The 16,962-nt window shown below is 39.1% G+C and overlaps 1 protein-coding gene across 6 annotated transcripts in view; it reads left to right on the top strand.

The window, feature by feature from the left end:
* The window catches only part of AMPH (amphiphysin), a 987,297-nt gene that overhangs the window by 710,887 nt on the left and 259,448 nt on the right, over nucleotides 1–16,962 (top strand). For all 6 annotated transcript variants that reach the window (XM_086964852.1, XM_086964854.1, XM_086964849.1 and 3 more), the window contains exons 8-9: nucleotides 1,424–1,499; nucleotides 9,553–9,635. In XM_086964852.1, coding sequence (XP_086820978.1) covers nucleotides 1,424–1,499; nucleotides 9,553–9,635 — 159 coding nt within the window. The remainder of the gene's footprint in view (nucleotides 1–1,423; nucleotides 1,500–9,552; nucleotides 9,636–16,962) is intronic.

Raw genomic sequence — 16,962 nt, 5'->3', positions numbered from 1 at the left:
CACTACAGGGCTTAATCGATGGGAATCACTGCTGGACAGCGGTACAGGCCAAAACTGATGAAAGGCCTCCATAGCTGTTACATCCTGGCAGCTGTTTCCGTGCTAGCGACACTACGAACCGGGTGAAATGACATGATCTGAAAACTCCACACTAGTGGTTGTGCCAGATGGAGTTGACACACAAGCAATGCATGCCAGGATCTGAATACACCCAATTCACCATGAAACCAGTACCTGCACAATAAACATACAAGTCTTCCTGAGACACCCAATGAGAACCCACATCCTTCCTATCCCACCACAATGCATGGTCATGTATATTGACAAGATCTGTGCCTGAGGACCGCTGTTATAATTTAATTGTTTGTGCTATCACTGCCATCAACCCACCCCATTACAATTGTAACAATTGTGAGGATTTAAAACAGCTGGAGCCTTGTACCATGGTAAGAGATGTGAAGGATATACACTGTCCTCAATGTGTACAAAAAATTAGATTTGCAAAAAGTAAAATGGCCAATAAGGATATTCAGAAAAAAAATATTTTAAAAAACAGTACTCCGCAAGTGCTTTTTCATGGTCTTTCACGCCTTAAAATGTGAATATTCAGGGAATATTTATATACAGTTATTACACATAGAACTGAGTCCTCTATTCACTTTCACTCTTATGGAGTTAGGCTTTTTGCTACTGATTCATAATGGCATGTAAAAGTACAGAAAAGAGTACTTGTGTAGTACTCCTTCCCGTTTGGGAACCGGCCACCTTTATTGGTGTATGTGATCCTCTCTCTATCTTAAATTAGCATGCTCCGCCACACTCGCTTGCTTGTCTGGATAGGTTGATTGTATGTCCGAGTGCTGGCAGATTGCATTCCCTTCGGCAGACTAAGGGTCAACTGAAGAACACTTGAATTATTCAGTTTTGCATTTCAAAGGTAGGAAAGTGAGGCTGAATTATTGAATTTCTCTTATTTTTCAACCTACTTGCATGTTCATTGCACACTCAAGGTTAACAGACATTGCTAAAACAATTCATAAAACGTTGTCTTGCTGTCCTAAGTATTTCTAAACTATGCCTCAGTAAAAAGCAAAACATTGGGAAGGAGCCCGTTTAGAAGTTGTCTATTACTTTTTACCTGGATATCTCCTTTATAGAAGTGAGCAATTATGTTTGCATTCATACTTGAGTGACACTTGTGCTTTTCAAAGGAACAGCAATCTTCCATTGTAAACTCATACAAATACATTTTCTGTAAGTTGCAGACAGCACCCTATTGTACAGAAAAGCTCTAAGTGTGCTTTTTAGAGATGAAATCACTTGTTGTCTTATAATGCCCCTCAAAAGTACAGCAGCTATTAAATATTTGTCTTGTTTGATTTTTGCAGTCTAATTTTTTTTCATTTTTCTGTTTATTTCTCAGACGAATAGGCTTTTATGTGAACACCTTCCAAAACATTTCCAGCATTGAATCTAAATTCCACAAAGAAATTACAGGGGTAAGTGGAGACAATCAGATTTTGAGGATTACTGAATAGATGTATCTCAAAAGGCGACCCCTGCCCACTTTGGCTTGTGCTCACTAAGAGGGGATGTGGTCAAAGTCAGACTCCAACAACAACTTGAATAAGAACTCTACAGAGGCACAGAAAATGCACAAAAACTTCCTGGAACACCTTTTGTTAGTGTTGGTTGATGTTGAAGGCCTATGTTTTTTTTTTACAGTTTGGTGGGCAGGGCAGCCACGGCCCATGGAGGGAGTTTTGGTGGGGGCGGAGAGGCGGGGCGGGGGAGGGGCAGGGTGGGGGATGCTAAAAACGGGAGTATGGATAATTGAAGGTAAGTAAATAATTCAATAAATAAAACGAATTTCGTAGCGCATCCTGCATCACTGCCTCTTGCCATCCAAACTCCACTGTAATATATATATATATATATATATATATATATATATATATATATATATATATATATATATATATATATCTATAATACATTTACACAAGAGGGGCCGCATTGTCAGTCTCACATTTTTGTGACGCTCCTATTCAAAGGCAGTCTTTCACATTGCTAACCTCACGTAACTTGGAGTCCGAAGGGCAGTATCCACATCAGAAACAAGCATATGCAAATTGCACTCATGCTGGTTAGGTACTTGGGATTCATTTAACAATGTGACTGACATACTAAGCATTGGCCTTGCAAAATCTGGATTTACAGGAGGTCACAAAATCTCCTGCCTAATTAAAATTATGCAGAAGACCTTCTATGACTTCCTGAAAAGTCAGAGAAGGGGGCCCGCAAGGAACGGCCAATATCCATATCTGTGTTTGCATTCATTGGTAGTAAAACATTTATTAAAGCATTCTGTGTCCCTTAAAGGACTAGAGGTTGCGCTTAAATATTGCTCCCATGGAATGAATGACATGCATTGCCATAGCAAAACCCGTGCTTTTGCTAATCACAGACTTTGCTTCCACAAAATTGTTTTGAACATTGTGTCCATAGTTGGTAATGACACTAAATTGGGTAGCTGATCTGCAACTATCTTTGCTGAACTTGGCAATATAGCTTTGAGAGTCTGAAGGTGTATCCAGATGTTTCCTGGTCTGTGGAACGTCTGTCATGTAAAAAAGGTGGCAGAGCTGCCCAATTATTTGTGATGCATTGGTGGCTTCTCGGGAAACATCCATTACAATGCAGGCATTACAATGCAATGCCTTTACAAGTTGGTCAATACAACGCCGGGTCCATTACAATGCATGCCATTACAACGCATATCCCTCACTGATCAGCACCTTCCCTGGGGTAAGCACCTGGTGTGTTAGAATAGTAATTTTTGTTGTAATGAAATATGCACAGTAATGGCTTGAGTTGTAATGGTATGCGCTGTAATGTAAGCTGCGTTGTATTGACTGCATTGTAAAGGTATGCATTGTAATAGTTTTAGTTGTATTCTCATACATTCTGGGTTCTCTGTTAAAGCCCTATTTAAAAGCAGGCTATGTATCACTTTTCTGTAATATAAAACCTCTGCACCAAGCAGCATTAACATGTTCTTTAGGTCAACATGGTGAAAGAGGAAAGTTAAAAATACTGAAGGTGCGAGCTGGCATTAGCGTGCTCCTTTTAAATGATGCCATGTTTCTGGTTCTGTGCTGTGCTCTATCAGCATCAGGACCAATACCACACCTGTAGGTCAGCATAAGAAATACCCTATTTTATTAATTAAATATTAATTAATTCTTCCTTCATCGTAGCAGATACCTTTAAGAACTATGAGAATTATATTTAACGTGCAACACAATTAAACATATTACACTTATTTGGTAAGATAATAATAAAACATAGTTATTTAAAATGAGTTTGTCACCTCTTACCTGCACTCTAGTAAACCCAAAAGCCAATATTCAACAGCTGTTTAGTCTTTTCTGGCTTGCAACAAAATAGTGACTAGAGCTAGACATTTGTTGAGAGACATCAGTGAGGTGATCTTACTGGCATTTTTCACGTTGGCTATGTCCAGAAAGACATATTAGCCTTAATCAACCTAGTTCAGAATCTTCTGCCTTTCCTGGGACTAGCTCAGTCCCTCAGAGGAAGTCGCACTTCAGATTTCAGTGATCTATCTCTGTCTTAGCCAGACACTAAAAACACATATAGCAATGGACGGCCATGTATGCCTGAGAGTCTGTCTGTATCTTTGCGTCTGGCTATTTGCAGAAATAGTGAGAGTCATGTACAAAAAGAATTCTGCCAGTGTTGCAGTAAGTAAAGTCTTGGTTTTAACTCATGAGTGGGGGATCCATCTCCAAGCATATCTTGGCACCATCACAAAAAACTCTTGACCAGTGAGATACCCACCTTGTCCTCTCAATGCCATAGTCCTCAACAGAAGCAAGAAGGCTCTAGGGTACTGGACACACTTTGAACTGCCTTCTCAAAAAATGTATCCTTCCCAGTTATAATGTTCTTTTTATTTTATGTTTGATTTTGTTTCCCTTTGGGGTGGGGTTTTAGATGGCAGGTGCTGTTTGAGTTGAGCCCTCTAAAATTGCATTGTGAATTCCTGTTATTCTAACAATGAATCTGCCCAGACAATGAAAATCCTGAATTAAATTCAAGAAGGCTTAATTAATGGCTTTAGATTTTCAGTGAGCCCCCCTGATTGGTCCTTTAGCTGAACTATTCCTTTTGTTTATCTGAAGCAACTAACCTTTACAGGGTCGGGCTGATATCTTGATTTGATTTACACATGTTATTTGAGTGGAAATAATACTTCTGTTGCATACCTAAATATTACCACAATCATCATTACTCGCATACTTCAGCCCCTCCACATTGATCTTTAGAGGACTGCTATATATAAAGATAGATATAGATGTCACCTTTATACATACTGCACAATACCAATAAAGATTCATACCTGCCTGGCTGATGCTTACTTAGATATTTATTCAAAAATTCAAAGAAGTGTGCCTATCACAGTAAGTGAGAATTGAATCAAACTATATAACATGCTGCAGCCATCTGGTTGGCCGGTGCCTCATATGAAACACAAACTGGTAACATACATTCATAAGTGCAATTGTCAAAGTTGTAATGGGTCACAAATACTGAGGGTAATGATGTATCAATTCTGATGTATTTCTCCCACCATAGACTAGAACATCTCTTTCCCTCCTGGCCCCATGTCAAGACCACCTTCCTACCTTCCCTGGGTTCTACAGACCAGATAAGTAGTGATGCCTTGGTGAATTGTGAGTTGATGGGACTCACCCTCATGAATGTCCAGATGGGCTAATGAAGTGTTTGGTGTGCTTAAGTTCTCAAGCCACGTAATGTGCAGGGAAAAGCTTGCAGCATGATGAACCGCCTAATAAGACTCTAGATTCTGCCTAACGCTGTCTCAGCCATAGGGGTGAGCACATAGGAGTCCTTTGGCATGGAATTCTTTTGACTTCTCTTTATCCACTTTATCTTTATATCTTGTTGATATGGTCTGAGGGCTAGGTTAGGCCTTGGGGATCTTTAAGCCAGTCACTTTTACCTAGCCTTGCACTAACCATACAAGCTTGAGTCTAAAGGGTTCTGTCCTGTCCCAGAAAGAGATCCAGGCTCAAGGTTCTCTAGAAAGACATGTTCTTCCACAAATGCCCACAACCTGCAGAACAGAGTTGTTTTCCTACAAGACAGCCCTCTGTCAGCTCACCTGCAAACTTTCCACTCCTGCTATGAACAAAGTGAAATAGGAATTCTTCTTGCATCCTCAGTGACTCCTGACAGACTCTTGTCAATCACACACCTGAAAGTAGAATTGCTCTGTCTGACTCAACTCAGGCTCATCAAATGAATTCATTCTTACTTCCTGGAATAAAAAGTGAAAATGTTCATTCTTCATTCTGGGCCCTCTAATAATGGCTACTCAGAGACCTAACAAAATACTGCAACACCAATTAACATGACAAAAACGTTCTCTCGTTTGATAACTAAAGGAGGTTCCCTCCAATTCCTATCTTTTTTAAAATAAATAGCATTTTCTGGACATTACACATTCTTGTGTGTGATTATAGTGTCATATTGTATTTGAATTCCAATCTATACTCCCACCTGAACAAAATATTGACTCCTTGACACACTACAGTTAAAGAGTGAGACATACAGAAGGAATCCCTTTTTCAGTGCAATAGCACCAAGGATGAGGAATGGCCATGGCAAACAGCAAAATCAATCAAGATGTCTGTAACTGAAGAAGGACCTCGGTTCACGCCTGAGAAAGTCTTACCCAGACAACCAGCCATACAATTCTTCGTGTTTCACAAAAATATCAGATAGCACCCTGGAAAGTCTACATTCGCTTGAGATATCCATGCATTTCTTCTTCTCCAGAGTACACACATTGAACAGGCCTTATGAGTCCTGAAATGCGCATTGGCACATTTTTGTTTTCCCCATCTTTTTCCACAAGGATAGTATTTTTCCAAGTAGAAACTCCCTTTGTCTTCCTTCTCTGAAGATTTGAGGGTCGATAGGGCAATTTCCTGACTTTATCAGCTCACCTTTTACAACCTTTTAAGACTACAATTATTAGTACAGATTGCTTGGAAAACGTCAATTGAATGTTTGCAAACAAGCAAAGAAATATGACTTTGTGCATTCCTAATGCTCCCACACACACTGGGGAAAGCTAGGTTTCTTCCCCATCCACTATCCCTAAACATATGACTGCAGAAAATGCATAATACCTACACGTTTTTCACAACAATGGGGGAATTTTGAGAGAACATATCTGTGGATTTAAAAAAAAAATTGACATCATTATCTTCTAGTTTTTTCAATTGCAAATTATAGTATACTCTCAATGTTTCATGTACCAAGGCCTGTATAATCATTAAAAACCCATTTTATTCGAAATAGTTCTCCAGGTTAAATTGATTACATATATATGCATATAGTAAAGGACATATCCCCATGTCTTTTCAACAGCGTCGCTTTAGAATATATATTGTTTTTCTCCCTCATCTAGGATCTGATGCTATTACTTATGCCCTGGAATGAGGTTGGATTTTTAAAAGTCCTGAAGATTATGCTAATGGGAAAGTAGCTATAGGGAAACGTGCTCCCTAGTAGATGGATTTATCTCTTTTTGTTCTTTTTGGGCTAGCCTTTTATGATTTCCTTAGCAGTCACCTCTGTCCTTGCAGCTGCAGATTGGGTTAAAAGAGCTAATTATCCAATATACAAAGCATCTAAGTGTAATTCTGGAGGGATTACCTCACATGCGAACACCTGTGCTGTAATGAGGTCCTTGCTGTGGATACTACGGTGCAGATTCATAAAACAGACATGTGTTTTCTTTGTGACATTCTGTGGCATAAATGCTTCTATTTGTGCCAGAAATTTCAAACCAAGAGTTTGATTGTGGGTCTAGTCTCTCCTGTCATCAGTGCATTCCATGTTTTCCACAAGTGCATGTCCAGAGTACAGATAAGAAAAGTGCTGATATGAGCCGGTGGTTACTGGTGGGGATCCACGTCACTTATTTTCAAGGACTATCACTTATTTTTCTGCATGAGAGCAAGAGAAGGAAAAACAAAGAAAGCGTAAAAGGGAAGAAGAGACAGATAAACTGACAGAAAGCGATAAAGCAGCAACCTGCAGAAGTGACATAAAGGGTCAGGGAGTATCCGGTAGTGGATTAAAGAGGCATGAGGCGGATTAAAGATTACGCAGCCTTGGTATTCAGCTTGCGGACATTTCGTTGCACTGGGTGCAGACATATGAGCAGAGCCCTGGGCACCAGCACTCATTCTTTTATAATTTGAGCACTGGATAAGACTACCTCAAATATTATTGTGTGCTGGGGTATTCTATGGGCTAATAAAAGGGCAAACAGAGAATGCTCTTCTGCACAACGGGGTTCCAAAGTATCCTACCTATATGTTACAACCCTTGTTGATAGACAAGGTGGTGGAGAACAAAACCATATGCAGGAGGCGGCTACATGCTTAGCTCCTGCATATTTATTAAGGGGTCAGCTTCTCAATGGCAACATACAGTCAGGTGACCCACAGTGGTCAAAGCCCTTAAGGTAGTATGGCAGTTGAGTACTCGGTACAACGGGGATTGTTCTTGTATTGTTTGATGATATCCTGGCGTATGTTATCGCTTATTGGTTAATTTCTCTCAACACTGAAAAACCTACTTTGTGATTAGGTGAACAGAATTAGCAAGAACTGTCTATCGGTATCTAGTGTCCTGTAGATTAATGCATTTTTTTTAAATAAAATTGTCAATGAGATACAAGTATCCGTTCTTGTCCTTCTGGGGTATTAACTAGCATGAACCTAAAGACAGACGTGTACACAAAAAACACACAAAACAAAGTCAGTGTCATGTATCTGATAATGTATCACCATCTGTACACTGTAAGAACATCACAAGTCAACAAGGAGTTCTATGATCATCCAAAGGAACAAGCCTTCGGGTTAAGGGCTTTTATGTGGTCACTGAACTTCTTATTGTTGTACACGATTGGGAAACTTTTCTCCATATAATGAAAGGGTGTTTTACTTACACACAGTTTCCTTAAAAGCTAGCCAATTTCTCTGAGTAAAGTTAGTGTGAATAATTCATCGAGTCATGTTTTTTGTTCCGGAATTTGCACACATATGTTTGCCTCTATTGTAAAAGAAGGCCAATATGCCCAAGAATGCTCAGTGAAAAATTAGATTAGAGTGTGTTTCACTGTGGTAAAAGGCTATATCGTCCCACAAGGTGTAATTTCTACCTTACATACTATCTCTAAGTGCTGTAAAAATATGCATTTAAATTACCCAATTCAACTTAAGTCACTGACTTCTAGAAATGTGTTATTACTGCTTAAAACCTCCTTCTTCACCCTGCACCGACCCATGAGTCTGTCATTCTGAATTCTAAAAGAATGCTGTATTGCTGCAGATTTTGTATAACACAGCCACTGAACTCATTTTTAGAGCTTAGATGTCAGCTACCAATCGCCTTCACTGTATTGTAATGCACATGCATTTTTCCTTCTGATTGCCTAAGAATTTTCCACAAGACACTGTTCCACATATTCTTCACTTAAGCAGTTAACAAGATGGCAGTCCTGTGTGACTGGTGGTTTCTCACAGTGGCGGCTTACAGCTATTGGGACTGAGGGGGAAAGCTGTCAAACTGCCTCTGCCAGTGTCAAGGCATCTGAGTGGAGTGGGAGTGGGCTAGAAGTAGAGGGTAAATGGAAAGAAAAAAAATCACTTCCCTGGCTTGCAAGTCCTCGCTCATCCCCATCTTCTTCTCCACTCCAGTATGGGCCCAGCCAACTCCCTTAACCTAACTTGCTGCTTTCATTCCGTGACAGCAGGCCCTTTACGCCTGCGCTTGTTCTCCACCTAGCTGTTTAAGACAGCTAAGGGGACAGCTTCAAAGTGTGCATGTCACTTTGGCTGGTGCAAGGCAGCCGGCCAAAGTGACATGCGCACTTTGGAGAATCCAGCCAGCCACTACTCCTGTCCTTGGCTGCCAATTGGCAGCCGAGGGCACACCCTGCATGTTTCTGGGCTGGCTGCTGCAGTGCAGTGAATGTACACATCAGAAAAGAAAATGGCAATGAAATCGTTTCAATGACATTTTATTTTTACCGCGAGGCTTGCAGCGGGTTAGGGTGGGGGTGTTGACACTCCTCTATCCAAGTGAAGAAACCGCCTCTGTTTTCCTGGATTGTATCACATAAAATCCCAATACAAAAACATCACCAAAGTTCTGCTGCAATGTCTCTGTATATTCCTTAGGAACTGTACTTACAGCAATTTCAAATCCGTTAAATGTCAATTATGAATTGAACAATCTTATTTTAATAAGGTTTTCAATATGCTGCTAATTTGATTCACAACCCTCTCCATATAGTACTTTGCATGAATTTGTATTGTATTTCGTCTTATTTTGCAATCTTTCCTGATAAGCAACAGTATATATATCCTATGGGCTTTTTGAAAGAACATGTAAATAATTATAGACTTGATGTTTCCCCAGCTTTGCCACAAACTATATGAGGTTATGACTAAGTTAGGAGAACAGCATGCTGACAAGGCATTCACCATTCAAGGAGCACCGAGGTAAATGCACAAAACTCTTACCCACACTGTAAACCTTTCTGAGACTGCTGGCGTCTTTTCGTAATAGTTGATGAAACTGTGATGTATACTTTCCTATCTCCAAAATAAAACTGATGAATTGCTCATACTTACAGGGCTGCATGAAGTGATGAAACGTATTTTATCAAAAGTAGAGTCAGCAAAGTCCAGAGTTGTATTATTTATATATTTCATTATTTATAAATAAAATGTGTTTAGCATGAAAGTAGCTCAAACAACATTTGACATAAAATATGCAAGTCTGAGGGAAGTTGTCTCACTTGAAACGAGATAATACTATATAACAATTTATGACTGCTTCTTTAGTATGGTGTATGGTTGAAAATGTCTCCACATAGCAGATTTTGAAGTAATTGAACGTATGATACTATGATACAACAAACAAGGAGTTGCATCGGATCTTTAACTAATACTTTACATGTAGCTATTTATCATATATGCTTTAGGCTCCATAAGTGTGGGGCCTATTCACAAAATACTTTTTGTAGTATGTTTAGTAGTACTACAGCAGTTCTATTAACATATTACCAAATGGCATTAAAAAAACCTTCTTACATTTCCTATATTATTTGTGTGGACATTTCCGTTCTCAGCAAACATATGCCTATGTTTCAGAAGTAAATGTGAGTGGGATGGAGGAGTGGCTGAAAAATGGGGACTACCTACTGCCAAATAAGAGGGGTTTTGGAAGAAGTAAGGAGGGGTTTAGGCAGGGGGTGTTTAAGGAGGGGCATGCAACCTCCCACATAGGAGTAAGATCGTTGCTTTTCGTAAACTGAGCTTCTAAATTTTCTACTGCCAAAATGGACCCAAAACAGTAGAACATATATTTCAGCTCGGACCTGGAATAAGTTCAGAGCAACCCTTGGCCACTGACAGGTTCTGCAACTCCCTCCCATAGAAAATAATGGAGGTAGTGACTTAATTAATAAAATATATATATTTAAAATTATTTTAATGATAAATATTAAATGTAAACTATCAATGAAAATTATTTATCTTAAAATAATATAATGACAGTTTCTAATTTTAAAACAAGACTTCATTTTTTTAATTATTATATTAAATTAATTGTATACATAATAGTTAGCAACTTTCAAAACTAAATATAAACATACACATTTGACTTTAGGTAACTTTAACTTTTAAAGAAAACTTTTAAAGAAATATTTCTATTCAATGTATTATACTTAAATGTATTAAAAAAAATTATTTTACATTTAGTTAATTGTGTAATACCTTTTTTTTAAAAAAAAGATTAACATTCACAATACATCTAAAACACTATTTGACATTAACATTTAACATACACAATATTTTTTGTTTTTACTTTGTAAACTTTTATTATTTCTCCTATACTTTACCATATGGAGATCACAGCACATATTGAGGAGATCTCCTCCAAGTGTGTGAAATGTATACTATGGTCATAAAGTCAGTACTAGCAGTAACTTTACAATGATATGTGATATTTTTCCTGACTCAACCCCCTATTTCAAAAGGTGAGGACATGTTTGTCTACACTTTAGAGTAACTTTCATAAATAGTGAAGAACCAAAAAGGAGTAAGGTTACTTGAAAGTATAAAAGTAACTTCACACATGTAGATTTAATTTTATGTAAAGTTACCTTTGTGAATAGCCCCCATCACATCAGAGTACTGAATTGTGCCTACAGATTGATTCACCTTCCATAAGCTCCTAAATCCCAGAGTGTTATCTATTAGTGGGTAATTTGTTGCAATTATGACTTTTAAGATTACCAATATTAGTAAATCTTTGTTATGTTTGGATTTAGACCCCATGAATATGTAACCTTTGAAGAGAATCTAAATAAAGAAGTTACTCTTGACTGAAATAATCACTTTCTCTAATTAAAGAGAGGGACCCAAAACACCAAAGGGGTAGGGTTCCAAAAGACAATCTGTCACAGAATAAAGTCCCCTTTGGACCAATTATAAGCAGTCAAACACACTTAAATTTATCACCATACTAATTAGCACATTCTTTCAAATTTGAGCAACACTAAAGATGATGCGAATATAGTCAGAAATCATAAAAAAGTACACAATTTATTATACTAAAAAACTTTTACATTAAAAAAGGATAAACAATATATCCTAATACAATATATGCAGATAATAATCACAGAGTGGAAACAAAAACAACGCAATGGTTAAAAGATAGAAAGGGATACTATGATACAATTTCAGTAAATCATATTCCAATTTTGTAATTATATCTATCAAATTGGAAACGTTTCCAATTTGATAGATGTGTTGTTTTTGTTCCCACTCTGTGATTATTATCTGCATATATTGTATTAGGATATAGTGTTTATCCTTTTTTAATGTAAAAGTTTTTTAGTATAATAAATTGTGTACTTTTTTATGATTTCTGACTATTTAGCATCATCTTTAGTGTTGCTCAAATTTGAAAGAATGTGCTAATTAGTATGGTGATAAATGTAAGTGTGTTTGACTGCTTATAATTGGTCCAAAGGGGACTTTATTCTGTGACAGATTGAAATAATCACTTTACCAGATCGCTTTTGTTACAAGGTGACAATAAACTATAAATGGCACAAACAAAATTGAAATTATCCTTACACTATCTTTACACTATGTGTTAGTAGCAAGCTTACAACACTGCTAATCAACATTTTGTCAGCATTAATGAATGGGAAACCCATGCTTCTGTATAAGAAGAAATAGGATATTAGAAATATGGTGATGGCTGAGAATTAGATTCATCCCCAAAATATGTTTGAAAATAAAACCCTAGAAAATTATCTCCACATTTCGTTTGACATCTGTGTCATTAATTGTGAGTGGCTTCACTTCAGAGAAAGGAAATCCAGCTAACAAATACTGTGAGTAGAAGCCCCAGCCATAGTTACTGGGTACCATAAAGGGTCTGCATTCCAAGCAATCTCATGTTTACTTTCTGCCTCCATTTGGGACAGGACTCAAGAGATGAAGCCCTTGTTTGGCCCTGGGTACACACCTTCAACCTCAGGCACTTCGGGCAGATTTACAGGCCCCTTGCGCCACTTTTCCATCACTTTTAACACGGGGAACGTGACGCAAAAGTGGCGCAAGGGGCTTGTAAACATGCCCCTTCATACTGACAAGGCTTGGGGTTCATCCTGGTTTGCGTCTCATGAGCTCCAGCTGCAGTGGTTTCCCTACCTGATTCACTCGATAGTGGAGACTCTAATTAGGTGGTGAAGATGCTGTGAAACAGCTCTCCAATACTCCTTGTCTTGTTTGCTCATTTATGCTCATAGTGGTTGGTGAGGTAGTACAGGTCCTAGCTCTTCCATGCTATGATGGTGCAGTGAGGGTAATTGAATCTGTGGTTTGCATTGCTGCACACATGCATTTAGCTCCAGGGCGGTTTATGTTTCAGGTGTATTATTTTAATAATACTCTTCTCTCTTTTTTTCTTTTTATTCTTTTATATTAATCTTAGCGTGAACCTCTATGTACCATTATAACTTTCAAAAAACCTAATAAAAGTATAAAAAAGGAATAATTTACTCTCTTTGGAAAACATATATATACATTCACTGAAAAAAACAGAGGTTTCAGGCACGTTATAGTTAGAAATTAGCATTTAAATAACCTTAGAAATTCACTGAAAAAAACATAGGTTTCATTGACATTATAGTTAGTTGGACTTTCACTGCTTTAGATTTTGGAAGCGAGAACAAAATCCAAACTAGAGTTTGCTATGACAGGGCGTTAGCCGAACAGCTCCAGCCCTGATTTGATTTGAATTTCGTATTTACATAGCGCAACAATCACCTGAGGACCCTGCCATAGCAAACAACAGTGCCCCGGGGTGGGCACCCCTATACACTGCAGGAGCCGGCCCTTGGGGGTGGCGGTCCCCAGGGCCATCGAGGGCTCCTGGAGGAGGTCTGCACGGCCTCCCTCCCTTTATTTAGAAAGCCCCGGGGAGGTGGTGGTCCCAGTGGCTGGGGGTCCACAAAGGACCACCAAAATTGAAAAAAGAGTGCCCCGGAAGGTGGTGGTCCCTCCCCACACTTATTATTAGTTTAAAACAAAGCCCCAGGGAGGTGGAGGTCCCTGAGGATGTAGGGGGGGCACATGCCTCCCACAAACAATCAGCATAGCCCTGGGGAGTTGGCGGTCCCCGGGACTGCGGGGCCCCCCCGCGGTCCCGCGCTATTATTAATTGGGCAATGCCCCGGGACCTCATTTTTTTTTTTTCTGCAGGATTCGTGGCCCCAGTGCTAATTCCACTGAAATTATTTAAAAAAAATGTTTTATTGGCCCTGTGGATCCTTGTGGGACCACCTGAGCAGGTCTAGGGGTCAGGGTGTTTCTACCCTGCCCCTTTTCTTGTTTTTAAACATTTTCATCACCATTTTCTTGTGACTCGGTCCTACAGAGTCACAAGATGGCTGCCAACACTTCCTGGTTTGGAGTGTTGGCAGCCAATCACAGTGAAGCTCGTGCTCGGGAGGGTTTGTGAACCCACTGCTGCCCTAGATATCGAAACCTTTTCTTTTTCTAATTTCCCAGGAACTACTTGAACGGATTTACACCATTTAACAAAAGGACTCTTTCTGAACAAAGTGCTATCTTTTTGCAAATTTGGTGTAATTCTGTTCAGCAGTTCGGGCTATAGCTTTGTCTAAACTTTCCTATAGAAAATAATATAGGACGCTTTTTGGGACCCCCCTTTTTTCTTAACCCCTGCTTGGCGAATCACACCGAAACTTTCAATACAGGAGCTGACCGAAGCTGATCACTAGTTTTGAAAAATTTGTGAAGATTCATCAACCGGCGCCAAAGTTATTGGGAAACAAATAACGCTTTTCCTATGGAAAGTAGGTCCTAACTATAACTACCTACTGGGGACCGTCAGTAGGTAATGCACACACATATCTTCATGGTACATATGGTACATATTAGTGGAGCTTGGCATAATTAACCTTTACCTAGATATATTTCTCTTGTTGATATTTTGGACACTGCCATTTTTGCATCAAAATTTTTTAATGGCTCCATATTTAGGGCCTGATTTAGAGTTTGATGGGTTACTCCATTGCAACTGTGACTGGTAGCCCGTCCACCTTATTTGCAAGTGCATTAAATACTACGATACTTTGTAATAAGGTTGACGGGATATCTGTCACACTTTTGACGGAGTACACGTCTTCCAAACTCCAAATGAGGCCCTTAGAACTTAGTATTCAGTTATTGTACTGTACATAGACATCAGCGTTGATTACTTGAAAGAAAGCCAGTCAGTAAAGCTGAAACAAACTACTGATTCAGAAATACTGATTTCACATTCTTGAACCAATCTGAAACGTGTCCCGGTGTTTACACCACTCTTGTTGGCTACTCAGCAGCCATTCAGAATAGCTGTGGGCAACCTGTATCACTCTGGACTGGATCGTAAACCAGGGAGACACAAGTAGCGTGTACACTGATAGTTTTCCACATTCAGGCCCTTAATTTAGAGTACAGTGGATGGGATACTCCATCTCACACATGACGGATATACCATGCTCCATACTACAAGTGCATTATATCCTATGGCACTTGTAATACAGCTGTTGGGATATTCATCACGTTGGTAAGGGATATCCCGCCCTCTGAGCTCTAAATCAGGCCCTCAGTCACAGAATTCACTCCTTTAATTTAACTTTCCTGCAGAGTGTATACTAGTGGGTTTTTTAAACAAAATTCCCCTTTTGTGAGAAAATGTTACCCTTCCCCACTTAATAGGAAACAATAATATTTCGAGATATCTCTCCCTATAGCCGTAAAGGTGTTTCTTGCTTGAACTTCATTAAACCCGTGAAGTTTGGAGGCTCTGCCTATACTGATTCCAAATATGTGCAAGTGCTAGAAATCTCTTTAAACAAGTTTGCTAGGACGAGAAATGAAACATGCTCTTACCCCAGGGCTCTCATAAAAATTTGTGGGTGCTCTAGATTACAGATTGTCACTTGGCTTTTATTGTTAAAGACAGAGGGAACGGGAAGGCCACACAATATGAGGAATTCTCACTCTTGTTTTGTATCGGGGTGTACGGGTGCCTTTAAAGAATTTAGTAGATAACCAATAAACAAAACGGATCACTTTTAAGATTCTTCAAAAAAGTGCTGTCAAACTTGTATGCCATTAAGACACCGATGAAAACAACTCTGCCTATAACACATATTTTTTATGCCCTTTCTGCAGAGCGAGATGGTGAGTGAAATCTAAGTTACACCCTAAACCATGCTGTAGATAGGATGGCTTTATTTGTATGTGTTCCTGATTGCAGAATGATCTCTCAATCATGTCATGTCTGTGTTCTCCTGGATATGCTAAGAGCTAGGCGTCCTAGCCAAATACCGCTTGCTGGCTACCTTGCAACTCCTTACATGCTTACAATATGTACTTTAGACATCCAGTTATGCTTCTATTTCAGCTGAAGCCTCCTACAGCTTTTAGGCAATCTCTTTAAAATCTCTGGCTGATTTTTAACAAAGTCAGAGAACCATGGCTATTTCCAGATTGGCAAAATTGTATTCACATTTTCTGCGGTTCAATTGTGAGTAGGCCAGTTCATGAGAAGTTGTGATCCCATAGGAGCTTTAACTGAATAATAAAGTTATGATTCCCAATTATATATATATGGCTTAGCAATATGTTAGCATGACAATGATTCTGTACTTGAGCAGTAACAACAAACTATCCAATTAATTCTATGAATGAACAGTAAATGCAGTGTATCATGAAAGTCCTAATTGAAAAGCAAAACTGTGAGGGAGCAGTAACTGATGTGCCATCTATACTTTAAAAGTGAAATTTCGAGACGGTATAGTATTAATGCCTCAATGGAGCTGTAGTGATTTACCGTGCATTAATGGTGTGGTTGAAAATCAGGGGCACAGTGTGGAAGCAATGTTATGATTGGCAGTACAGCTACAGTGCTTTGCTATTGCTACAATCCTCCTCTGGTCATGACGCACATATTATTGCAAAAATAATAATTGATGGACGGAATGCAGAACAATGTCATACATTCATATCAGTACAGAGATCTAGGCCTTAATCCATAGGTTTTTTTGCTCACTGTGCCATTCCAGTTTGAACCTAGCCATATGCAAATCAGTCTTGACCACATGCATCATGGGAACAGTCCAGCCCAAACTGCCAGGCCAGGTCCTACCTGGACTGGAATTAAGCATCCTAGGACCGGTATCGGGGTTTCACCCCTCATCAGCCAGGATAGCTTGACTCCAGTGGCATGGAGAGC

Source organism: Lissotriton vulgaris, chromosome 4_1 (assembly GCF_964263255.1).
Source record: "Lissotriton vulgaris chromosome 4_1, aLisVul1.2, whole genome shotgun sequence".
In the NCBI taxonomy this organism is placed as follows: Eukaryota; Metazoa; Chordata; class Amphibia; order Caudata; family Salamandridae; genus Lissotriton; species Lissotriton vulgaris.
The sequence above is the reverse complement of the archived record's forward strand: the minus strand, read 5'-3'. Positions and strand labels throughout refer to the sequence as shown.